Below are 26,043 nucleotides of genomic sequence, written 5' to 3'. Positions count from 1 at the left end.
GTTCCATGAATAACAAATATGTATATAAACTCAAAGCAGGATGATCAATACATTTTTGAGATGGAAATACAAATGTTGATATTTGCAGTGCAGTTTTAAACATATCCAGCCAAATCTGTGGCAGGCAACCACAAATTGCAGTTTTGCTTTTGGCTCAGGAGCACAAGTGTAAGCCATTCCCAACGTTTCCTGACTCATGATGACTAATAGACAGAAATGTAATGTCTTCTTAGATTAATATGAAGAAAAAAGTTTTTCATTAGCCATGAACCATTTTATATACTTTTTTCCCCTTTTACTTTCATATGACTTTGTATTCTTAGACACTGAATGAACTGAAACCATATGAAAAGACCTTTTGTTTACAGGTGACAGTGTGGAAATAAATATATCCTGGCTGTCTAACAAAGGTTGCCTGTGCCAGAGAATATAAACAAGACACCCCAGAGAAAATCCCCATTTACACTTTGTTTATTCTGGAACATCTGTCTCTAAAGAGCCAGAGCAGTGACAACAGCTCAGCATAAACAGAATGGGGAGAGGATCCTCATAGACCCGCTCTTCTGTAAACAGCTCTGGTTGGTGATTTGTTCGCTTAGATTAGAATCAGCCAGTGAGGTGTCGAGTAGACACTCAGTGGTAGGAGACAGTTATTGATGGCACCTGGAGGGAGAAACAGATGGGAATAGGTGAGAAAATATGCACATAAATACAGTGGGAAATAGCAGAACTTGACTTTGCAGCATTTGTCATTAGACCATAAGCATATGTAGAGATGTCACTGCTGGAATATTTTAATTTTCAATTTTTGCCATAAAAATTTTGATTGCTTTACATTTGACATTTCTAACCAGTTGTCACTTTGCATTTTATGACAGGACATAAGACAAGCTTTGAAGAAGCAATGCATTGCTGAAGATTTAACCTATGCTTTGCTTGAGATCTGATCAGTTTGAAGTGCTATAAAAGATCGCATCTCCCTTTCAACTGCTTGGATATTCTAAGTAAGATTAAAAGCCTACTCCGTTGATAAATAAATTGTTGAATTAAAATAAAACGACTTAAGGAAAATTGAAAAATAAAGTAAAAGGGAAATGTGCTTCATAATAAAGTGTAGTAATTTGTCAGACTATTTGTAATTTTACTTTATAAAACCTTTGGATCCTCCTTACCTGCCAGTGAAGCCCAGAGACCTCAACTGCTCTGCACTACTGCAAATAAAACGTATGTGTTTATTTCCTTTAGGTAGAACATGGAGTCATTCCTTGTCAGGTGATCGGAACATTTATCAGCTATATGCTGATTATCATGGTGATGTGATTGATCAGCCATATGATAAAGCTCCAATGGTACAAATCTTGAGTAGTGGAAACATTTAGTCAGATTTTTAGGTTTTTAATAGTGCTTTGGATTTTATAGTGTAATTTATTGTAGGAGGATGCCTATGTTCGTCCACAAGAGGGCGTGCTCCTCGGACTCAGGAAACCCCTGAAAATGTTCCCATGACAACCTGCAACTAATATTGTGAAGATGAGTAACAGGCCTATTAAAGGCAGTTGAAAACAACTGGATCATCATCCACTCTCTAATTATGATGAAGGCAATCTTAATTTTAAATAGCATTTGCTTTATGCTTCAGTGCTTGTAGCAGTTGTTTTAATATTTAGTTAAAAAAAATTCTCTCTAACATTGTTTGAATAGAACTTTCTTAATAATAATATATAATATATATAATATAATATAATATATATAATGATAATATTATTATTATTATTATTAATAAGACAGAATAAATAAATTAACAATCATATACACATACAAATGCATATAATGAGGTACTACTTCTGAAATCAATATTTAAGCTATATTTTTTAACTATAAAGGTTTTTCAGTCCTTTGAATGGTGACCACACCATTTGTAAAACTTTGTTACATTTTGTTAGAACAGCCATATTCAGAACATAGGACTTTAATAAGTTTTCACTGTAGATTCTAAGAAAAAATGTCTATGTAGTTTTACATAGTGTCTATATATTTCTACAAATATGGAGCAGTAACCCATTTTACAGATGTTACACAGATTTCTTTCATGAATTGAAAACATTCAGTGCAACATTGTGGATCACAGACTCAACTTATTGAGAAAAAAAAGTCCAGAAAATATGGTTTTATTGCTTTTAATCATATTCATTTATATTTTAAATGGGGTTTAAATGTTCACCCCATAGACTGTATATGGATAAGCCACATTTAAATCCCCATTTTCCAGAATACAAAGGGGGAGCCGATCCATGTGTACCTATATGGGGGATTATTTGATGTTTTAAACCATATGCTAAGAAGAAATCACATAAAGTTTTATTTATAAGGCACATTCATACAAAAAGTAGCACAAAGTGCTTACAGAAAACAACACAAGCCCACACACATTACCACCAACACCCACCTATTTTGTATTTTAACATCTAGCTTTAGTATCTTTTTTAACTGAATATCAGTGTGGAAATCATCATTTAGCTTAATGCAGCTGTGAATAAAATGCCATATTGGGGAAGCATTCACAACGGGAACCAGTCCACTCATAACCACAGAGGCCATCACCAATAGAAATAACCCAGATTAGGGCAAGTCGGGGTCGACACCAAAGCCATAGGACCCACAGCCACTAAAATAAGCGTGATCATCACAGTAACCACTCTGCAGATGGAGAAGGCAGTGGGATTCCCATGAGGAAAGTCCTATTTAAATTACCCATCATAATCTAATAAAGAGGCCCTTTGAAACTTTGGCAGATTTTTTCAGTAATGTGTACTTTAAAGAAAACTAATTAGGTATCCATCTAGTATCCTCCCTGCTCTCTGAACTCTCTCCAGAAAGTAAAAGTTGACAATTGTCTAATTTGTTGCTCTGACTCTTTCTCTCTTCCTTTTCCCGTCCTCCTTCAATAATGACCGTTTGTTTTTCTTTGCTGAATCAGCCTCTATGCATGTTTAAAATGGCTGGTGTGTTGATATTCCCTTCCTTGTTTATAAAAGGGAGTGTAAAGCAATACTCAGCTGCAACATCATGCAAAATGGTCCAGATAAGATTGACACATATGTTGGTGTCGAGACATTAGTTTGACAGCATCAATACTTCAAAATAAGGTTAAAAAAAGATTCAGAATCTTTATAAATAAGGAGGATACAGTGTGTATTTTCGAGTGGGTTCAGTTCACTGCTGTGTCGAGGCATCTACATGCTTTGTCACAGTGGTGACAAGGTGCAGCTGTAATCATCTCTTGCTGAGATGATCCCTAATTCTGATCTTTAATGTGTGAGTTAATTTACTGAAAATTCTGTGCATATTTTTTCACAGATTATTCTATTTTCATAAGCAATGAAATTTTGATAGCTCTATTAAAACATCTCAGTATTGGTATCAACTATGCTAAAATTCTATTTAATTGGTAACGGATCAGTACCAAATCTTGCTGTATCACACACCCAAAGGTCAAAGTTGTAAAGTGCACCTCTAAGCCTCAGAACAGTGCTGGGCAGAAATGGCTTTAGGTTTCTGCGTAATGAAAGTTCACTGTTCCATCAAAACGTAAAGTTTTCACAACATAGTGCAACTTTAAGAGTACATTACTTTTTTTTTTTTTTTTTAATTAACATGTACAAGTAAGTCTAATATTAGTCTCAATTTGCATTAAAATTTTTATAGACTCATTCAGAAAATAAGATACTTCAAATATACAAAAATAACCCAGAAGTCCAAAACAGTGATGTTTGATGCTTTAGCAGAAAGCAAATTCAATGTTTAATTTACAAAATGACTTATAAATGTGAAAGAAACATCAAAAATCATCACCAGATGTGCGCAGATGCTTGTCTTTTCTACCTCCAGATGCTATGTGTAAACATATACGTTTAAAATCAAACCTTGACTCACTTTTCCCGCTTCATAATATGTCAGTCATTGTTTTCATTGTTTCAGACGGGGTCAGCCTGCCACTTTGAAGCTGGCTAACATTTACAGCTTGATAGTTCACATTGGAAATTTTAGATTTGGTAATTAGTCATTTCCATCTTGGTCTGAGTCAGAAGTGAAAATATGTGGACAAGACAGTGGAACTGGAGTGTAAGGTTGGAAAGCTGATTAAGTGTGTATTTGTGAAGAAAAATGTGAAATGTGGATCATTTGGGGTAAACATTTTTAACTTGTAATGTCATGAAAAGAAATGGAGCCAGCACCTAATGGCTCTCAGTGGTATTGTCTTTAAGCAGCCTCTCCCTATTCATACATTCAATTGCTTCAATTCTAGTTTGGTTCGCATTCATAACATCTAAATGCAGCACTATGAATTGTCTGGTACATGAAAGGAGCTATACAAATAAACCTGCCTTGCCTAAACTTCTTCCAGAAAAAACAGCAAACTACAGATGAGTAAAAAGCAACAAGTTCCAGCAGTGTGAAACTCTCAGTGCAAATGTGATTGAACATATATTACACATTGGCTGATAAGGAGCAGAAAGGAGAGAACTTGAATGGTCAGGCCTGTAGACCGAAGCAGCGTGCGGTGCTGAGGACATCGTCTCTGGTCAGATAACATCCGCAGAGCTGCCTCAAGCCAGTGAAAGACTCCCTCCCATGTAAGACCCTCCAGTTGTCTATAAAAATAACCTAACAGGGAGGAAAGACAGGATAAGAATCCTATATTATGTTAAATCATAGTAACATTTCTGAACTTCTTAGTTTTCAATTTGTCAAGATGTCATATGAGGAAGTTTTTGTTATTCTTTTTTTTCTGTCTGAATGCAAAGATTTTACTGAATAATAATGTGTTTGTCTTACTTTCCCTGGATTCAGTTTCACCCACAGCTCGTTCTCCGGCCGCCTCAGTTCAGCAGTCAGCTCTCGATGTGCAACGTACCATCGGCGGACAGTGTCATGGGGAACTGTGTTAATCACTGCACGGTCATAGTTATTGTACCTACAGGGGAGGAAAACAACAATCTTGCTGTTGATAATGGGCTATAAGAAGCTCAAAGGTTATATTTTTTTAACTCAATCCCTGTAGTGTGATGAAGAATTTACACACCCACATTTGGAAACATTAAATATATTAAGTTTTATTTTAAATTTAATTTAAAAAAAAAAAAAACAATATCCCAAACATTGCTAACATGATGTTTTAGGTCATGGTATTTAGGACTCAGTTTACCGTATCAAGTGCAGTTCATCGTTCCATAGATATACATTGAGCACAGGGCCGATGCCTGTCATGTGATTTCTGTGACCGTCTGTGTTTTCAATGTACTCATGGCCGATGGGCACACGGGCAAGCAGCTCGAAGCTTTCAGGGGACCGCTGGCGCAATTTCTCTGCAGCGTAGAAACCATCAACAAGCAAAGTTTTCCCTCCTGTCCCCTCATGCTTGAGACAATGGAAAACCTGGATTCTGTAACAGCAGATTCGTACAAAACAGAAATAATTAGGTAATCAGGTTAACAAACAACTTCTTATGAGTCGGTGCTCAGTTTTACATGCTGTAATAAAAACCTCATCCCAGGGAAATCAAATTGCTGCAGTAGTTTTTAAAGTGTTCATTCTTTCTAGCAATGCACAGACATTGATTTTCTGACCAATGCATCTATGTAATGCATCATATCTGCTGCACCCACCCACATGGCTCCTGAAAGTACGAGGTATCAGTGTGACGGTCCAATGCCAGCTGGCTGTAGGCAGTGTCTCCTCTGGAAAAATCTGATGTAAAGCACCACATCCTCCCGTATGTAGTCTCCCTTGTAGGTAACAAACAAAAGATTTAAAAGGGAAAGGAAGATCCTGCTGCAGTGAAAGAACAGGCCATAAACAGAAGAAGCAGTACCTGATAAGACTGACCCTCTGAGTAACTGCCTCAGTAGCTTCCACTGAAGCTGGGACATCATCTACAAAAGCAATCCCATACAGAAGGTAGTTCTGGAGAAACTTTTTAAGTTCATCATCACAGCTCATGAACTTGTCCCATCTGGCTGATGATAGGTTTGCACCGTTGTAGATGTCGGCGTTCCACAGGATGCGTGGCTGAATGGTGTCATGCTTCTTCCCTTCATAGCTGTTCTCAGCCAACCATTGAAGGTTGTACTTTGACACATGACCATCGGGCCCTAAAGAAAACAAACAAGCATCAAAATGAAGTTTTAGTTACACCATTGGCCACAATAGTATCTGATGCTAGCTTGGCTATTTACATGCTCCCAGCTCCTTCTCAAACAAAGGGAAAATCAGATGAACAGAGACAGAATGCTGAGACGAAATGGACAGCTCGAAGCATACAGTGAGTGTTATGAGGTAGAAGGAAAAGAAGAAAGGTATTATTTCTATTATACAGGATGCAGAGGAAATGGATAAAACTTTTGTCCTCCATAGATCTAATTCTTTATTTACTTTGCAAATAGACCTACATCAGTTTTAAATGAAGCAACCCCAGTTTAAGTCATCTAGGATGGGGCCCATTTCACCATGTCTTTTTTTCCCAGCTTAATAAAAGAGTGCTGTGTAGTTTAAGGCATTAACAAACACAATGCAAGGGCAGCTTGGGAAATGTACTACCCTAAAATCATCTGCAGGGTAAATTAGGGCCTGACCAAGCGACAACCTCCGGCGGTTAAAAGTGAAGCCTATGCGGAAGTGCATAAAACTGCAGTTCCCCCTTCATCCGCTAGGGGCTGCAAAACAGAACAAATCCCCATAGACTACCATGTTAAAAAGGCCAACTTCACGGCAGAAATAAACATGTTTACAGCCTGGTTCAAAAATCCATTTCAGGTTTATAGGTCAGGTTTACCCTCATGACAACTGTGAGGGGAGTGAATTTTTTTTTTTTTTTTTTTTATCTCGCCCGTTTAAAAGTAATTTAATCTCGAAGTTCGGCATGTTTAGGGGCGTGTCCTTTTGAATGACAGGTACCAATCTCTGGCTTCAAATAAGAAGAACGTATAACAAACGCGGTTGTTAGCCGGTCAACAACATGACTTAACTTTAGCCCGCTCCGTTAGCTGGTTAGCTCCAGTTATCTCCTGGTTAGCTCGGTTAGCTCTTAGCTTCAGAAAGCTCAGAGTTTGTTCGATGTCAATCATCCACCCTGACGCTCACAGCCCCCCTCTCAGCTCCACCTCTTTGCCCATATTTGTATTTTCCAGGCGCATGCCTCTGCCAAGATGGCGATGGTAGGAACCGCCCACCGAGCTTCAATTCGGCTCTTCAGAAACCAATGGATGACGTCACGGAGGCTACGTCCATCTTTTATATACAGTACACAAAGATAAATATGAGTAACCACTCAAAGTCAGACCATAAGGTTAGAAAACAATACAAGGAAAACCTATAAACCATGTTCATCTATCTGTATGTATACACAACAGAAATCAGTAACTAGGGTTCAGTTCTATGTGCAAGTAAATGTTATGATTTATATGAAGAAGCTTTTCCAAAACCAAGTCTGTAGGGAGCAGTACTCATGGATAAAATGCTTTCAGACCCAGCTGACCTTGAATGTGCTTGACTAACAGAAGGAGGCACACTCCTCCTCCCCACAGGAACATGTGCATCATCATCTGTCCTGGGGCAAGCAGATCCCCGTTTGTCACTTTCTGTAAGATAGAGTGCCACTCTTATGTGTACATAATAACACTGGGGCAAACCTCGCACGAAAGCTGCTGGGGCCCAACAGGCCACAGAAAGGCATCAGTCAGTCTTTATGACAGAGCTGCAGCATATAATCCAGACAGATGGTGACTTTTACTGCACTGCTGGGGTATGAAACGGCTCCAGTGATGGTATCTCTCCCTGTACGTGTGTCACCTCATGTTTTAAAACAGTAATGACCCAAAAATAGAAATCATGTGGAACACTGACAACAAGTGGAGGATGTGTGAGGGCTCCACATGTAGGTAGCATCTGTTCCCTTTTCCACACCTGGTTACTGTGGGGCCATTTACTCCTCAGGCAAAATGTAGGTCCCACATGGCTCTTTACCCCCCTTTGGGGCAAAATAGGCAGAGAATAAAAAATGACTCTGGCAGGCCTGTGTTTTGTGCTGGTTAAGCTAGTTCATCTCAGATCTCTGGGATGGGAAATGTCTGGGGAACAGCACAGTGAGCAATGGCTAAGAGAGACCGCTCTGGGTCGGGAGATTAAGTGGAAGATGATGAGTCGGATAAGAAGAACGGAAGGTGTTTTTTCAGTGGTGGTGGGAGAAATATCCATGAACTTTCTGTGCTCTGCACAGCACATGCTCTAATGCGACAGTAAAATCCTTTTCTCAGCAGCACCGTGCAGGAAATCCAACTCAGTTGTGGCTTTAAAAAAAAAAACAGTCAGTGTGAAAATGTTTTTTTATTGTTGTTAAGCACTTTGATATGCCTTTGTATGAAAAGTGCTATATAAATAAAGTTTGAATTGATTTGATTTGATTTATTATTTGAGGGTGGTTGTTCCATTAGTTGTCTAATGATGCCAACTAGTCAGTCAAGGTTAAAAAAAAATGTGAAGCAAGATAACTTTAAATCACTCAACAATGACAGGAAGTTCATATTTTATGAATCAGGTGCAACATATTCATTAAATTATTATAATTGAAAAAGACATTGAACAAGTATGAATATAGATTACTATATATATATATATATATATATATATATATATATATATATATATATATATATATATATATATATGATAGATATATATGCATCTGTAATTAAATTTAGTTTTAATTGTGTTTCTAATAATTACTTGTAACAATTCATTAAGATTTTTTTTTTTCTTTTTTGTTTAAACATACTCACACTTGAGGACAAGATGACCATCTTGCAGGGCTGTGCTGTCAGGACGTATTGACAGGTTTATGCTGCAGGTGTCCACGTTCCTCTGGTTGGTTGTTGAGTTGTATGAAGACCCCGAGCGGCAGTGGTCCCGCAGCCACACGTAGTTAAACTGCATTGATGTTCCTCCATAGTTGAGTTCTGATGATTTCACGTAAAGACAAGTTATTTTATAAATTAAAAAAACAAAACAAAACAAACAAAGAAAAAGAAAAAAACAGCTGTGTTTAAACAAGAATACGTGTATGAAACTCACCGAGACAGTCCTCCTGTAACTTGAAAGTTGCAGCAGATGCGCGGAGCTGCACTGCGTGTCTACATGAAGCTGACAGCAGGTGAACCTGCTTTAACGCAGGTTGCAGTGTTCTCTTTAAAGTGCCAAACATCCCAGGTGTAAATATAGCTAAATCTGAGATCAATATAACAAATGTAACTACTGCACACTGGTGTTAGTTTGCAGCGGAGGCGCCGTCCTTATTACATAGAGAACCCACTGGAAACATGGCGGTGCACGATTCCCCGCTGACGCTGCAGTTACCTTTAGGTCAGTCTTTAATCCCATAAAATGTCTTAGTATGAAGTGAAAATCCAAGATTAATCATTAAACGCTCCATTGTTACACTTTGCACTTATGTTTGTAACTGTGAAGTACTGTAGATTACATTTGCGCATGCGTAACCTCACTGGACTCAAGTACCCGGATGTGTAGAATTACACATTGAGGGTTATAATTAATGTTCTGTTAGATGTTCACGTTTTCTGATATAACAGCTGCGTTTCCAGCTCTGTGTATTGATAATATCAATTTCATGAATGGTAAACAGAACAACAAAATGTTAAGAGGACAGATAAAGACTATTTTTTTCCTGTTAAAAGAAACATGTCTAGAATGTTCTCTGAGACACTATTAAAATTATAACCTGATCTTTTCCATTTCCCTTACTGCCCAAGATGAAAGAGATTGACCTTTTCTTTATTTAAAAAAATCTATTTTTTATCTATGAGTTCAATGTTTATGATTGAGACAGCACACTGGACAGCAGTAAAAGTATTTTTGTTAAAAAGTCTTACAAACTAAGGAAAACCTTTATTGTTCAATTATTTTTGGACAAAGTTTGTGAGTGGTTATTCTCAAACAAAGCTGTACCTTCATTTTATTTAATAAAGTTAAATTTGGTGTTGTCAAAACAAAGATGATTGGTTTTTGTGCAATAATATTTGAATGAATATGGAAATTTTGTACATGAAGGTAGATGTTTCAAGGTTTGTAAAAATAAGAATAAGAAATAAGAAAATTCAGAAATTATCCAAAACATTTCCATGCTTTTGTCAAAATTCTGGAAAACAAAAACTGCCTCAAGGTTTTCAAGGTCATTATAAAACTAAACCCCTGTCATTTTGATTTGAAAAGGAGTTTATTCATTTTTTTCTTATTTTTTATCCTCCTTTTTGTTCCACTACTGTCAGCTGCTTTGGTTATTCACTGAAGTTTTCATGATTATTTTTCCTATTTGTATATTTGAAATGGTCAAATAAAAACATATAAGAGCCCATTCTCAACAATTTTTTAAAATTTCTTGTGTTTTTTTTCTTACAAGTAAAAACAGACAATTCCAAATTAAGTTGTATTCTGCAAGAAGGGATTGAAATCCTGAAGTTGCTCATTTCTGGCTATGAATGTAGAATTGTTCATGGAAGAAAGTACAATTAAATATATTTTGAAATCAATCCTCTTTATAGACATTTGAATAACAGATTTTTTTAGTCAGCATAGACCCATAATTGTTTTAAATAGAAAAAAGTGTGACTTAGAGCATCAACTTCAGTAACTGCGGAACAAATGTTATTTGTTGGGGTATATACTATGGAGAATATGTCTTTTTCACACCATATAATATTCAAAAGGTAGAAACATCTTTTTCCTAGTGGCATAATAAACAAATTAGCTCCAGATAATTTTTTTGGGGTGATCTTATTTCTTTTCTGAAAGTAGGGCTTGTTGGATTTGGGGAAGCTATTCTGGCACAACAGAAATAATTTTTCAGATGAAATATTTCCTTGGGGTTTGCATGCATTACAAAGCTCAACTCTTTGAACAGGATTATAAGATTGTGTTCTGACAAGATTTCCTCATAGGAGTACATGTTTCCTTAGTCTTTGAAAATATGAATCACGTGCATTAATTCCCAGTTGATGCAGGTTGGGGAAAAAAAGAGTTTTTTGTATCCTTGGAAAGAATTTCAGACCTCTACTTCAATTAAAGGTATCATTTGGGATAAAAAAAATTTCAAAGAAATTCAGAATTATTACAAGATCTTTTTAGTCAATAATTCTGAAAATATCAACATTGTCTGTGTAATTCAGACTTGTGCTTTTTATGTCTTGCAATTGGAGTGTAATTTTTTCCTCTACTTTTTTTCCCCCAAACAAACTCCAGACATACTTACATACTTTATTCACCTCAGCCATTAAAGATTCATTTATATATAAAGATGAGGTTGCATAAACCTTTCTGAACATTTACCTTTGCAAAGTAAGACTCTGTCTGATATTAATAAATCCCTTTAACTCCAGATATAAAGAATTGTTTCGGTTTTATTCAATTAATTTGACAAGTTTAAATGTTATCTGGTATTTGGATTTTTATTAGATTAATAGCAAGGTATTTTCCAGTCATTGAAAAAGACGTTATCAGCAAAGGGGTGGGAAAAGTCGTGCAGGTTGAGGTAATTAGCATTAAACTGGATGCACCAGAGTGTGAATTTGCTAAACTAATGGAGTAAATAATCAGATCTTTGTTTTGAACTAAAATAACTATTAACCAATTGAGAAAATCTGAAGTATTCAATTGAAAATGTAGTTGATAGAGTCATATTTCACTCTCATTCACCTGTATTCCTGGAGAAGACTGTGAACCATGTGTCTGGATGCAAAAACACTGACTGTTGATATGAGTTTATTCAATGTTTTTCTTGCTGCTAGCTTAGGTGGTAGCATCATTTTGAATTACTGGAAAGAAATTGAGAAAGTAGATTGATTAAGTTGTCACTGTAATGATGTTAGTATGACAATGATACTGGCTGCATCAATTCTGAAGCCCGGAAAACTTCCCCAGACTGTCTGAATGTTACATAATTTTTCCAGTTAACATTTTTTTTGCATTAATGAACCATTTTTAAATTTTGAAAAGTTAAATTGTTTTATTATTTTAACCTATTTCATAGTGAAAATGTTTACTCTGAGAACAGTCTGCTTGAACTTGCTTTAGTTTCTCCAACACTTTCGAAAATCAGGCTATGAAAATTTAGCTCATCGGCAGAATGTGGAAACCATTTAAGTCAAGTTTACAGTCAATAACAGAGAGGAGGACAGGTGTAGCAAAAAGATGAGTGGAACAGCTGATAAGGATGGCACATGTGCAGTCTCAGGATGATATATCTATACATTCATTACATTTCCATCTGCAGAAGTTTATTTAGTGTAAATAAAGCCCAAGGTGATATTTTATGTTATGAAAACTAAACAGATTAAATCTTTCTGTACACGCAAACATTTGATAGTTTGATAGTAGTAAGGCACAGATTAACCCCAAAGAGTGATTGTTGACCCTTGTTAATGAAGAGCCTTGCTCTTTCCAGACTTGCTAAATGTCTCCCTCTGCAGCTTTCTGTAGAACTAACAGCTCATCAAGCTCAGCCAGCTGAGTGAGCTGGCAAAAGTACCATTTTTGGTCACCTTTCTGTCTGTCTCGTGCAGAGGCTTCAGCTGCAGCACTGCTTTGTAGAGACAGAAGAGATGTGATGGAAAGCCATGATTTCTACATCACAATACAGTTAAAAAAAATAAGTACATGGAGGAAAAATATTTGTGTACAAATGTATCATTATTACACTACATTTATTGAACATACTTAGAATTACAGAGATAAACTGTACAAAATTCTTGTTTTTACACACGTTGGAGCAAATGGGTTCTTCCAGGGCTTGTTTTCTTTCTTTCTTTTAAAAAAGAAGTACATAATATTCCTGTTGTACTGGGCGTAGTCTCCTGTACTGTACAAACTGTACTCTAGTTTTTTTACTCCATCAAACTTGTTAACATAACTGTGCATGTTGCAACACTTGCTGGTGGATTCAGGGCATCTTTAAACGACCGTGTTTTCTGCGTGGAATCACTCTACTGTCTCCCTTTGTTACTGCGATTGTGTTTGTAAAGTGGATCACAAATGATACACAGCAGCTGTGTGAGTTGTAACACATAATTCAGCTCTCCAGCTGCTGGGATCACGGTGTTCTGGGACGACGTTGTTTTGCTTCCTTGTGCACTGAGCAGCCGCAGCCCACCAGAAAACGCTGCGGTAATGCTGCGTTCAAGGAATGCCAGAAAATGCATCCTCTTGTGCGAAGTATCTGTGAACTACTCAAGTAATGTGATGTTTAATCGTCTTAAACTTGAAAACAATTTAAAGAAATGCTATGAATTAAAAAAAATGGTTAAAGTTAATAATATGTTTCTCTAAATCCTTGGTAGGTTTCCGTCAATTTTAAAATAAAAAGAGAGTTAAGTAGAAATGCAATCAAAATCACAAGTTTTACTGTTTGTATCTATATAAAACATCACCATGTAACAAATTAAAACAAAAAAAACATTTTAATAATGTATCGCTACCTATTTTATGATGCCGTTTCGATTAAATATGTGGCAGTGTAAATGTGTTAGACCTGCGTTTACAGGGTGTTCCTGAACGCACCATGAGCCTGCCCCTCCAGACGCAGAAGCAGCAGTCAGTTGCGTGTTTACTTGCTTTGTCAGCGGTGTCCCCGCAGTAGTTATCTCATGTCCCTCACCTGCTGCTGATCAAAACCTTGGACTTTTGTCCCATAGAGTGACTTATCCCATCGTCACGACTCCTTATCAGCAGTATCATCAAGTCTCTCGCGGACCTTGAACGGGGGGCAAATCGGGTTCACTGTTTTTTGTTTTTTTTTTTCTTAGCTAACAGGGAAAGATGACGTTAAAATCCAATAAAAACGAACCTGCGGTCATACTAGAGCCTGTTAACAGCGTCCGGACTGCCCTTTCCGATCTCTACCTGGAGCAGCTCCTTCAAAACAAACCAAAGTCTGACAAGGTAAGGTGTCTTTTAAAATCATGTTTTCTTGTTTCTTTATATATCACTGAGCATGTTTGCTTCCGGAAAGCAGATATATGCGGGGCATATCATTGTTTGTAGCTGTTTAGGAGCTCTTAAAATAGGTCCAGTTAAGTTTTCATTGCACATCTTGCAACAGCAGAATATGTGATCTCCTAAAAAAAGAAGAAAGAACAAGTCGCCATTTAAATGTAATCTGTCACATCAGCAGATCAGTGTTAGTTTGTTCTGCATTGCTCAGTATTCATCTGTGATTTTTTTTTTTCCCCCTCTTTTTCTTTTTTTGCTTGAATCCAGCAGACATTGCGTTGACAATTTCACTTCTGCATTTCCAACCAACTACATCTGCAAGTTGGCTGACAACTTGAGGGAACAAAGCTCCATCACATGAAAGATTACGTGTATTTATAGCCGTGATCACACGACAGTAACCCTCTCAGTTCAAGTTACAGAACTTAGGAGGGGGTGTTGAAAGTTTTAAGCAGTGGGATTGCTTATTTTCGTTGAAAAGTCTTGTTTAATTCAAAGAAGATAGACAGAAAACAAGCTGTTGATGGAGTTGTGCAATTTTGCCTGCAGCCTTTGCTCAGGGATTAACATTCAACTGTCATGTGGCAGGTTGTTTACTGCATCACTTTGGACCAACTTACTTTTTCTTTCAACCATAAGGGAGACATATGTTGTGAAAGTCGGATTTGGAAAGAAACATTTGGCAGCCAGTGATACAGAGTGGTCTATTTGTGCTGAAATTCTCTAAATGTGTAAAGTCAGCACAGAGATAGTGAGGGAAATGGGGAAGGGAGGAAACTCCTTTCCCTCATATCAGCAGTTTGCGTTTCAACAGCCTTGAGTTACAATCACATCAGTGTGCTTTTCTGTTCTGTGTTGATTTGGTTAAATCTGTGTTTAAAACAGGGATTCTATCATTATACAGTGGAAACTGCTGTGTTTAGGGTCCGTTAATAAACAGCGGACCCCCTTTATCTGGAGTTTAGTGCTGAAAGATAAGTAAAGTGAGACAACCTTGCTCTGCTCTGCACACGTTCCAGCTGAGATTTGTTTACAGCCTCCAACTCATATCTGCTTGTCTGGAAGCAACAGCAAATACTCCAGGGTTGAGCTACGCTTTGCTGTGCAGAGTTTTGCACATCCAGCTGCTTAAAAACACACTTTTCACTGTCAGTACTTAAGCCTTGAAATGAAGCAAGTGACATAAACCTCAAAGAGAAGACAACCATCGGGCAGATTGGACCAAGGACTAAAGCTTTGTTTCCGTGTAAACTGCCCAAATTCATGGAGTTTGTCTTCTGAAAACTTGTAACAATATGAGGGATTTTGTTTTATCCATACTGTTTCTCATGTGGGCAAAGTAATAGTTTTGTTCAGGCAAAGATCATTAGGAAACAAAGAACATTCACAACTAACACTACGGGAACGTGCAAGAATTAGAAATTCCAAGCTTGAACAGCAAAATCTGAAGAGAAGCAACAGGTAGCTTAGTGACCGATCGGGGCTGCATGCTGAAAACCAAATGGAACGAAGACACGGTAATGGGAGAAGAGGTGCCCTGTTTTCCTTGAGCATCTTTCCCCCAGTGCCTGTGTTTATCCCGTTGCTTCTCCACACCCAACACTGGCATTCAAGTTTCTAAAAGGATTTCCTGACTCTGCCTAGTGCAGCATTTCTAATCTGTTACTGGAACACAGGAAAAGCTAGAATTCACCTCCTGATAGCTGAGGTGCTAATGGAGCTCACTGTAAACACTATGATGAAGCCAGTATTTACATAACAAAAATACTCCTTATCACTTGGTTAGAAATACATAATATACAAATTCCTTTGTGATATTCAAATGCACAAATTCATAAAGTGCACGTACTGCTGAGTTTTTAGCATCTGCAGACCGAAACGATTTGCCTGGAGGAAAAAGAAAGTATCGTAAGAAACGAGTGTGATGGGTTGGAGGTGTGTACTGCTGCACAGTTGTCTCCCCTCAGAGGATTTAGCTTCACATGTTATGTGTATAGCCTCGTCTCAAATCTGTTATCTGGTTAAAATGTTCCCATGTCTTGACATGCACATGTAGTAAGTTATTAATCTGTCTAATAACCTCCTAACTCAGCAGTAAAGAAGCTGAAGGTTAGTTTTGTGCACACTTGCAAGATAAAAGTTACAGTAGAACTTCCCTCCTTGCATTTAGTACCAAGCTGCCTTCATGAACAGTGCGGTACAGTAGAGATTACGCGAAGGGAGGAGGGCGATAATGATATTTATTGGTTTATTGTTGTGCTGAAGCCACAGGACAGATCATTTATTTTCGCTGACGCAGTGCTGATGTGTCATTTTAATACAGAAACTTTGTGCTGATCCGACTGTCCCAGATGATAGTTTAGTGATTAATTTATAAACTTTTTTTTTTGATACTGTGCAATCTTTGCTCCCCACAGAGCTGCACTTTACTCTGCATGAGTCATAAACATGCATCTTATCTTGTATTTGAGACATCTTCAGCCTTTCTGAAGGCTTTAAAAAGACAAAGCCATCTTCTCTGACGGCGATGCAGATTGTTTTGTCGACACCGTGAGCGCCACAGATGAGCTTTTCCTCATTTTAGGTTCTTCTGCAGGTGCATTTAGGTTGCTACTCTTTATGCAAACTGTAAATGGTTGGAAACAATTGAAACGAAAAATGGGAAATTTGCATTTTTACATCGGCGCTTTCATCCACTTTGATCAGCTTATGTGGTATCCATGACCACATGAGCCCGATGGACCAGTTGACTGGATGTGGGTAATGAGGTGTTAAATTCCGGGTTAATTTTCAACCTTAAACATACATTGAAGCTGCAAATGAAACCCAGCTGTTGGCACACATGAGCAGAAAATCATTATAGTTATTTATTAGTAATACTAGTGAGAATAAATGTAGGATCTGTCCAGATTCACTACAATTTTGATAAATAATGCGTTTCCAAAATGAATGTTTTTAAACCTTTTCTTTGAGAGAAAATGACATATTTACATTTTCCTTGTTGTTGTCTTTATTCTAACAGGTGGCTATGCAAACCTTTGAGAATAAAGGAGCTGAGCTTTACACCAATGGCTGTGCTGGACATATGAATGGTGCAGAGCTGACCAGGATGAAAGAAGTAGCATTTGAGAAGAATCCCTCCGAGCCGATGGTATGTTGTCTACCTCTTCAGGATGCAGTTTGGATGTTTTATAGATATAAAGTGCTGATTTCTCCTCCTTGTGTGTGGTGTCTGTCTGCAGGGGGTCACTCTGAAACTAAACGACAAACAGCGCTGCACTGTGGCCAGAATATTGCATGGGGGAATGATCCACCGACAAGGTAACAGAGCCCATCGTGATGTGATTTGATTATTAATGTGGAATCACTGGAAGATAATGTGATGAATAACAGAGTTTATCTGGGTTTTTCTCTGCAGGGTCTATAAATGAGGGTGATGAAATTGCAGAAATCAATGGAAAAAGTGTGACAAACCACACCGTCGATCAGCTGCAGAAAATTCTGGTGAGTTCTGACCTCATAACCTATCGCAAATCGCAGCCAGTTTAAAGTTTTGATTGTATCTCGCTTCACATGGAAACACCTTTTTTCATCCTCACACACAGAGAGAAACCAGCGGTGTTGTCACGATGAAGATCATTCCCAAGAACCAGAGTCGTTCCCGCGTCTGCGAGGTAAACGATGTCACAACACTGTTCTCTTTCTTTTGGTTCCACATCTTCTGCCCGGAGTACGTCAGATATGAGGCTGATTTACTTCTCAACCAGTTTCTCTCCCCCCCCTTCCATCTTACCTCTTTAAAATGACTTTGTTTAGGTGAATCTTCTGTTAGTCAGTGAACAACCCAGGTGACTATGAAATCAGTTAAACTTTACAAACCACTCGCTCGCGTTAGTTTTGGCTTGAAACACATTCGTAGAGTGTTTCCTACTGCCATCCTCTGGCCGCAGCATGCATCTCCAGCAGCCGTTCATGTGCTTGATTTTGCATAACAGTGGCTCTCTAAAAAACATACAGTGCATTGTAAAATACTGAATAAAAAAACGTTTGATAATCAAGTAGAAAGACAGTTTGTCTACTGATCTTTCCACCTGCATTGCTGCGCTGGGTGATGGCAGCCTGCTTGTAGTCTACTAGTACTTTAGGTAGGTTTAGTTGATGATTCTTTAAATGCTTTAATGCTCAGAGATAATCACTTTGGTGACCCAGGCCTCTCCATTGCACCTGCCTTTTGTACACAGTCGGGTATCAGTCCTATCTGTGTACTGTGGTAACCAACACTGTGTCTTGGTGGGGAAAAGCGCAAATGTTCATGAATGTTATTTACAACAGTAAAACCCCATTTTCAAATATGTCTGGACACAGTGTGTAATAAGATAAAAATGTGATACAAGTTTTTGCAGTTATTTCAATCCCATTTTTTTTACTGTTTGCTGTCAATCTCCAACACTGATACACAGCAATGCCCTTGTTAGATGAAAAAGTTTAAAATTGTTCCTGATAGTTGGTTATGATTGGATATTAGAATAATATTTGTGAAAGATAAAGTCCCATTCTGGAATTTATTTGGCATTCATTTAGTTTTATTCATCCTCTGCCGTACAAATACTATTTTAAAAAAAAAAAAAAAATCCAGAGACAAATCTGAATGAAAGGCACAAAGATGAGGAACTGAACTGGATGACTGTCATCTTCAGGCTCTGAAGAAACACTGCATTAAAGCAACACTACTGAAGTTTGGCAGAATTTTTAACTCTGTGTGTTTCTAATGAAGGCTCCAGGAATGTCAGTGGCTCATTAAAATGAATCAGAAGCAGTGGGTTTTAAGGTCAGCAACTTGTGTGGTGTTGCATTGAAAACTCAGTTTCATATTGAACTAAAGCCTCTGACTAAACCCAGTTTCTCTGCATCATCATCAAGTACAAGCTGAAGGTAGAAGCAACAATTAAAGATGGAGCTGTGTTTTCTGGACTTGAGCTTATTTGGCCCTTTCATGCATAAATAAAAAAAAAACAACAAAACAAAACAAACAAAAAAACAAAACAATGCAAGATTTTTTAAATGTATTATTTTACCTCTACAGACATATGCAATGATACTCTTTTGTTTATTAGTGATATTTAGAATTCATTATGATTTATTTTAATGTATTCTATAAAACATTTATAAATAATATTTAATCATAATTATATGATGTAAATCTTTTATAAAATATAGCTGTATCAATTTATTTTCCTATTTATCACAAAGGCAAACTTACGTAATCACATTATGTTCAATTATATCATATATTTATTTATTCTCCAGTGAATCGAAACATAATGGATGACTCAGTAACATCCACTGAAGTTGTTCATTTACAAAAAATACCATCCTCATTTGTTAATATGCAAGAAAAAGCTTGTAAATAGGTGTCTACTATGTGGCCACTATGCATGGGTTAAAGCAGGGGTGTCAAACTGCAGTCCTAGAGGGCCGGTATCCTGCAGGTTTTTGTTGTCTCCATGCTCCCAACACACACCTGACCGACACCCAAACAGGTTGACAAGAAGCTGCTGGATCCATTGATTTGAATCAGCTGTGTTGGTGGAGGGAAACAACAAAAACCTGCCGGATTCCGGCCCTCGAGGACTGGATTCTGACACCCCTGGGTTAAAGGGTTAAAGTGGACTGGGGTAAACTGACAAACTGGCTGGGCTCTGGTAAATAAAAAAAAAAACAAAACAAAAAACAGTCTCTTTTTTTAACAATATTCTGCATTTCTGGATTAAAAAGGAAATAAACTAATCGGCTTGTCAGCAGCAGAAAGTTCAAAAGCCACACTGGGAAATGTTCATGTCGTGGTTAATACTTGAAGTTTTTGAAAATGGGGTTTTTAAAAAAAACTCATCCCGAGCAGAAAGCTCTTTCAACTGTGATCATTGACAGTTTGGTCAAACTTAATACTTGTAAGGAGTTACAATGCTCAGTTGTGACATGACTAAAAGACACTTGCTCGTGCTTCAGGTGGAAAAATGATCCGTTTTTACGGTGTGAAACTGTCAAGGTCGAGTAGTGATGCTGTGTTCTGCTTAGGGGTGAATTTCACTGTTAAAATTAGTAGAATCCGTGTATACTGTATGTGTCAGAAATATTACTGTAAAAATGTATCATTTTTCCACTAGGTGTCGTAGAACCCTGCAGGTGGTCGAAGTCCAGCTTTGGCTGGCACAAATCTTCTGTGGTTTTCAGCATATACGCTGTAGTTTTTTTTTCTTAATACTCACAGTTTTCCTGCTTCTGTACCTAAAAAACAAGGAATTCCTACATTTTATGACCATTAGTTGATAAGACGTTGAAAGTTATGAACAATGTTTAGCTACAGAGACGTTCTTATTTTCCACTCTGATGTGATTGACTGGACTTGATCTTAAACTGCAGATGTACATGAGAGCCCAGTTCACCTATGATCCCACCAAAGATGACCTCATCCCATGCAAAGAGGCTGGCTTGAAGTTTCTAACCGGTGACATCATCCAAATCATCAACAAGCAGGATCCTAACTGGTGGCAAGGCAGAGTGGAGAGCAGTTCTAGTGATTTCGCTGGACTTATACCTTCCCCAGAGCTCCAAGAATGGTAATGATTTAATCAGTAGAAAGAAACTGTCCGTACCGTCACATGCCTCTAACCTCAGTTCCACCTTAAAAACACATTTCTCCTTGCAGGAGGGTGGCCAGTAAAAGCAAGGCCAGGGAGGGCAGTCAGTCCTGCAGCCCATTTGGAAAGAAAAAGAAGTGCAAAGACAAATACCTAGCCAAACATAGCTCTAGTGAGTGTATAACAGAGATTGATATTGCCTAATTTCAACTTTTAATTTCAGTATAATTTAATCAAAACAAACACGACAATCTTTTTTCAGTTTTTGACCAGCTGGATGTGATTTCTTATGAGGAAGTGGTGCAGCTCCCTGCTTTTAAAAGGAAAACTCTGGTGCTTATTGGTAAGTTTTCTCCCAGTGGATTCAAAGACGTTTCTAATCACCCAAGTTCGAAATAGGCACGTCATATTTATCTACTAGACTTTCACACTGCACATCGGTTCAATTAAGGACTTCTCTTCAACTGACACGAAAGGTTAATCTTTGCTTAAAATGTCTCTTGAAATGACCTCATTGAAGAAATTCTGCTCTCTGTAGGCGCACCTGGTGTAGGAAGGAGCCACATCAAAAATGCACTGCTGACGAAGTACCCTGAGAAATTTTCCTACCCGGCACCACGTTAGTAGGCTGTTTGTTTCCTTTTTAACTTTTTACATCTTTTATATTTTTATCTGCAATAATGTCTGAAATGTTTGTGAATTCATGCTTTCACTGTCACTTTGCACAGACACCACCAGACCCCAACGAAAGGACGAGGAGAATGGACTGGAATACTTTTTCATCTCTAATGAAGCTATTACCAAGTGCATCTCTGCAAATGAGCTCCTGGAGTACGGGAGCTTCCAGGGATATATGTTTGGTACCAAATTTGAGACCATCCACAAGATCCATGACCAGGGTAAAATCGCTGTGCTGGATGTAGAACCACAGGTAGATAATCTAATTCCAAGCCAGTTCATTGTTATCCAATTAGAATAAATCCACTTTAATCCAGTTTATAATAACGTCGTTTAAACAAGCTAATTCGCTGAAAATAGCTGCCTAGCTGGAAAGCTGCAGACATGACTGAAGAAAATAATTCCCGCTGTTACTTTTGTATTACAGTTTTTCTGCAGGGTCAGAGGTCAACAGGAGTTTGTTTTTTTTTTTTAGTTTTTTTTTTAACTTTATTTATTTTTTAAATTAATCAGAAGTGCAACGTGTATGTGCCAAATTCCAAACTTCTCCATTTTACATGTTGAAGATTGTTTAGTCACAATACCAACTCCTACATATGCTGCTTGCGCTAAAGGTCAAGTGCATATATGCATATATGAAACTAAATTAACACTAGAACCGCCAACATTCCAGTACTCCTAGAACCGCCGAGAAGGGTAATTTTTACCACCCCCTGCTGCAACAGCCCAAATAACGCAAAGATGCTTTGAAGTTGTTGATTCCATTTATTATGTTAATAGTTATAATTGAGACTTTTAAAAAAATCTAGCTAAACAGTAAAAAACATATATTAAATAACAAAATAACATATTTCAATATTCTAATTAATTTTACAGTAAGTTAAATAAACGCTGCTCTTCAACTTATTTTTCATTCACTCGCATACAAACACAACGTGTGATGTGACGATGTGCGATCAGCTCCTCCTACTCACTAGATGACTCGTATTTTATCAGGTAAAAGAGACGGATCATCACTTTCTCCAGCTACTTATTCCTCCACCGTCTCGTCAGAATCCTCCACCGTCATCCAGAGCTAGTTCTCCGTCACTCAGTTCTTGAAATAATAACCAAGCTTCTTTGGCATTCATATATCTCTTGTATTTATCCATTTCTCAAATTCAGCCATCATAAAACTCTCTTACTCACTCTTTGACAGCTGTCAAACTCACGTGCGTTATGAAGCAACCGGGAGTGGCGCGAAAACATCTGACAGATGAAAACAATGCATTTCATTAGGCGGTAGAAATGACCCCGTTGGCGGTTCTTTTTGTTGTGATCACACACTCACCAAAATTCACTATAAGTTCACTGGACCCATTTCAGGAGAAGTGATAAATTTGGAGAGATAGGGATTTTACTTTAACAGAGATATAAGTGTTTGAAGAGCCAAGGAGGTAAAAATGACCAGCTTGGCGGTTCTAGTGTTAAATATACTCCCTTTATCCCATGTCATTTCCGGAAATAAAGGAGAAATATGCTTTATATATAGAATAAAAGTGCTGTTTGGGTGAATTTGAGTTGTACTGCGAAGTGCCTTGATTGGTCAACAAGCCTTTTGTATCTATTTACTGTTTCCTTAATGTGAGCTGCTGCTGTTTCCCATATTTGGCTCCATATTTAGCTCTCAGTCAAATGAGTGCTTCATGAATAGATATAAACCATGCCTTGCATGCTATGTTTAAGCCAAAACCACAGCAGTTTTTAAGACAAGACAGCTTGCATGTCACATATTTTTGGCTTTGTATATGTCCCAAAAAGAGTACTTGTGTGCACAGGTTTTAACCGCACCTAGTTTGAGATTCATTTTACCTTTTATGTCCGTAATGCTTTGGTGTTGACACAATGCATAAGTAGACAGCCATCTTTGTGGTTCCTTCAACAGGAAGTGCTTGTTAATGACAATCCTCTTTTTTCCTATTACAACCGCCTTCTTAAAATTGTTCGATTTGTTTCAATAACCTTGTTTAAACTCAGATCTGAAGAGCTAATTCCTCAGTAATTCCTCTTGCAGACCTTGAAACTTGTGCGGACTGCTGATTTTGCGCCTCTGGTGGTGTTCATCGCTCCGACCACCACAGCTCCACAGGTGCGACGTCTTAATTCAGTACTTTACGTGATGTGAAACCCCCCCGACTGCAAGCTTACTAATGCTCTGTGTCTTCTCTCGTAGACGGAAAACTTGCAGATGATCCAAAAAGAATCAGACGCCATTTTGAGCACATACGGACACTTCTTTGACGTGGTTCTTGTCAACAACGATGTGGATGAAAGTGTTAAAGGGGTGGAGGAAGCCATGGAACGCGCCACCTCCACCCCGCAGTGGGTGCCTGTATCGTGGGTGTACTGAAAGATCCCCAGTACCCATTCAATTCTTTTGTGTTTGTTGAAAAGCAGTGCAATATCACTCCTTACACCAAACTTTAAAGTTAATGATGTCCCAGCTGTTTACTTTTTGATTCTCACTGAGATTTTCTGGCACAAATGCAGTAAAAGGAAACAATAAAAAAAGCAATATGTAGAAAGGCTCATCTCAGACGGCTGCGAGCCCTACCAGGGATGTTTTACTTAGTTGTTCAGATGTTCTGCTTCAGGCTTTTGACAACCCCGATCTTATGACAGAACCTTTAGTAGCTATGTTAGTTCAAAACGTTAGTTCAACGTGCAAAATGTTGCAGTTTTGCAATGAAGGCGTAATAATTGTACTATCATCCTTACTCGGATCAGGATCACTCCTACGTCATTGTGGCGACATATAGCTTTTAAAATATGTTTTGCTAGATCATGAGCCTCATCTTTCCTTTTTGAAACACATTTAGCATTTTGCATTTATCCACAGACCCTCATAAAGAAGACAAAAGGGATGCACAATACACATCTGATACCCAGTCTTCAAAACATTGCCTGTTCGCTTTTCTCCTGCAAATGGTTTTTATCTAAAAAAAAACAAAACCCACAAAGTTTGGAGTTTTACAAATTATTGATGTCACTTAGGAAATTACCAGCCATGGAGTGGGGCTGTTTTGCTGAGGTGGACAAACATACCTATTACAGGCTTTCTGGGAAGATCTGACGGCTTCTTGAGATGCTGGGAGTTGAGATTTGGTGCCGCACTCCTTTAAAGATTGTTGGAATGTTAGTGAATGCCAAACAGGACCACGACTGTGAAGGAAAATCACTTAAAAGCAACAGAAATTCATCAAATGAAACATTGATTCATAGTCTTTCACTGTTATCATGACATCGACTCATAAAAAAGAAAGATTCTAAAACTTTGTGCTGTTTTATAACTCCATACAAAGTCCTTTGTACAGGAACTTTGAGTTAACCACTGATAACCTCACAGGACTCAACGCTGGATCTCATTGAAATTGTATACCTCACGGGGTACTGTAAAGGCACTTTAAAAAAAAAAAAAAAAAGAATAAACAAATGTCCCAGCTCTGTTGCAACTCATGTTTTGACAGTTTTTTTTCTTTCCTCAAAATTATTAAAGCAAGTGAACATATGGGTGACTGATGTGCAAAGCCAGTACGCTGACCTGAAATGTAATGGTTAGATTTGGTATCAACTCATGTGGACTCCTTTATGTTCTACACATACATATTTTTTCAGCCATTTATTATTAATCCTTTTTCCTTTAATTAGAAGAGAAGTGATGTGGATGCAGAGATTAATTTCTCTCCTAGGTTTTTGAGAGGCTTAAAAGATGGTGAATTAAAGATCAAGACTTCTGTGTGGGTTGTATGAGACTAGTATTTACTCCCATTGTAATTCCTCCCTTGTTCACAGTGCAGGAGAAATCAGTACATGTTATACATGATATGATGGATGACTTCTAAATCAGTTTTGTTTAGTCTCCTGATGAAATGGTTTCCATGCGCTCATATATCCTCTATACCCACTTTCTCTGATGCAGGGTCACATGGGGGGCCTAAAGCCTATCTCTGCTGCTACTAGTTGAGAAGGGAGGTGCATCACAGACATGCCATCAGTCCACCACAGAGACAAACACTCACACATACTCCTAGAGAGGGAACCCATGCATGCATAAGGAGAAAATGCAAATTGCACCGGAAAAAGGTCTCAGCTGAGGTTCAAACTAGGAATCTTCTTCCTATGAGGAGTCAGTGCTAACCACTACACCCCCGTGCAGTCCAGTGTTGTTTCCAAAACTGCTCATCCTAGAGTAAATCAAGTCTGCATTGCATGTTGAAATGATCTATTCAGGTTTGATGATTCTGAATAAACCATAAGTAGGAGGAATTTATAACAAAGTTGAAGGACCACAAAATGTTTTTGATCTGGATATTAATAAAGTGGAAAAGGACAGGAACTAAGGCAACACTTTCTTCACAAAGATGTCTTTTGGTGCCACCATGTGGCTGAGACTAAACCACACTGAGTGCAAGATGGCATCCAGTGGTGCTGTAAAATTGAAGGGACATCTTTCTTTAACGGTTTAGGCCCCCCCACATCATCTCAAAGTTGTTCTTACCATTACCCTTTTATGAAAATGTTTTTCTAGGATTCCAAAGTGTACTGAAATGATTTTAACAGCTGATACTTTTGTCGGTTCTTTGTTAAATTCACATGCTTGTCAGTAACACCATGTGAATAATAGAGAAACTAAATG

At 37.9% G+C, this 26,043-nt stretch overlaps 2 protein-coding genes across 2 annotated transcripts; one reads left to right on the top strand and one right to left on the bottom strand.

Moving 5' to 3' along the window:
* Positions 1–522: 522 nt before the first annotated feature.
* tmlhe (trimethyllysine hydroxylase, epsilon) lies at positions 523–9,500 on the bottom strand. The gene is made up of 8 exons (XM_079247300.1): positions 9,127–9,500; positions 8,835–9,011; positions 5,873–6,152; positions 5,667–5,786; positions 5,207–5,443; positions 4,837–4,975; positions 4,493–4,665; positions 523–663 (listed from the first exon to the last, which is right to left on the bottom strand). Exons 1-7 carry the CDS (start codon positions 9,254–9,256, stop codon positions 4,534–4,536), a joined length of 1,215 nt encoding a protein of 404 aa, XP_079103426.1. The 5' UTR covers positions 9,257–9,500; the 3' UTR covers positions 523–663; positions 4,493–4,533.
* Positions 9,501–13,674: 4,174 nt separating this feature from the next.
* On the top strand, positions 13,675–24,876 carry mpp1 (MAGUK p55 scaffold protein 1). The gene is made up of 12 exons (XM_079248012.1): positions 13,675–14,001; positions 17,075–17,203; positions 17,295–17,373; positions 17,471–17,556; positions 17,658–17,726; positions 20,473–20,669; positions 20,759–20,862; positions 20,953–21,033; positions 21,229–21,309; positions 21,419–21,621; positions 23,422–23,496; positions 23,581–24,876. Exons 1-12 carry the CDS (start codon positions 13,879–13,881, stop codon positions 23,755–23,757), a joined length of 1,404 nt encoding a protein of 467 aa, XP_079104138.1. The 5' UTR covers positions 13,675–13,878; the 3' UTR covers positions 23,758–24,876.
* The last annotated feature ends 1,167 nt before the right edge of the window (positions 24,877–26,043 follow it).

This window comes from Telmatherina bonti (genome assembly GCF_933228915.1).
Source record: "Telmatherina bonti genome assembly, chromosome: 10".
Taxonomy (NCBI): domain Eukaryota; kingdom Metazoa; phylum Chordata; class Actinopteri; order Atheriniformes; family Telmatherinidae; genus Telmatherina; species Telmatherina bonti.
Note: the sequence above shows the minus strand (reverse complement) of the source record. Positions and strands in the feature narration are given on the sequence as shown.

Coding starts and splice junctions, on each gene's coding strand:
- tmlhe (XM_079247300.1), bottom strand. CDS start 9,256: ATGTTTGGCACTTTAAAGAGAACACTGCAACCTGCGTTAAAGCAGGTT. Junction 5,444..5,666: donor TACTTTCAGGAGCCATGTGG/GTGGGTGCAGCA, acceptor CTGCTGTTACAG/AATCCAGGTTTTCCATTGTC. Junction 4,976..5,206: donor GATGAACTGCACTTGATACG/GTAAACTGAGTC, acceptor CCTCCCCTGTAG/GTACAATAACTATGACCGTG.
- mpp1 (XM_079248012.1), top strand. CDS start 13,879: ATGACGTTAAAATCCAATAAAAACGAACCTGCGGTCATACTAGAGCCT. Junction 20,670..20,758: donor TCCCCAGAGCTCCAAGAATG/GTAATGATTTAA, acceptor TTCTCCTTGCAG/GAGGGTGGCCAGTAAAAGCA. Junction 20,863..20,952: donor CCTAGCCAAACATAGCTCTA/GTGAGTGTATAA, acceptor ATCTTTTTTCAG/TTTTTGACCAGCTGGATGTG.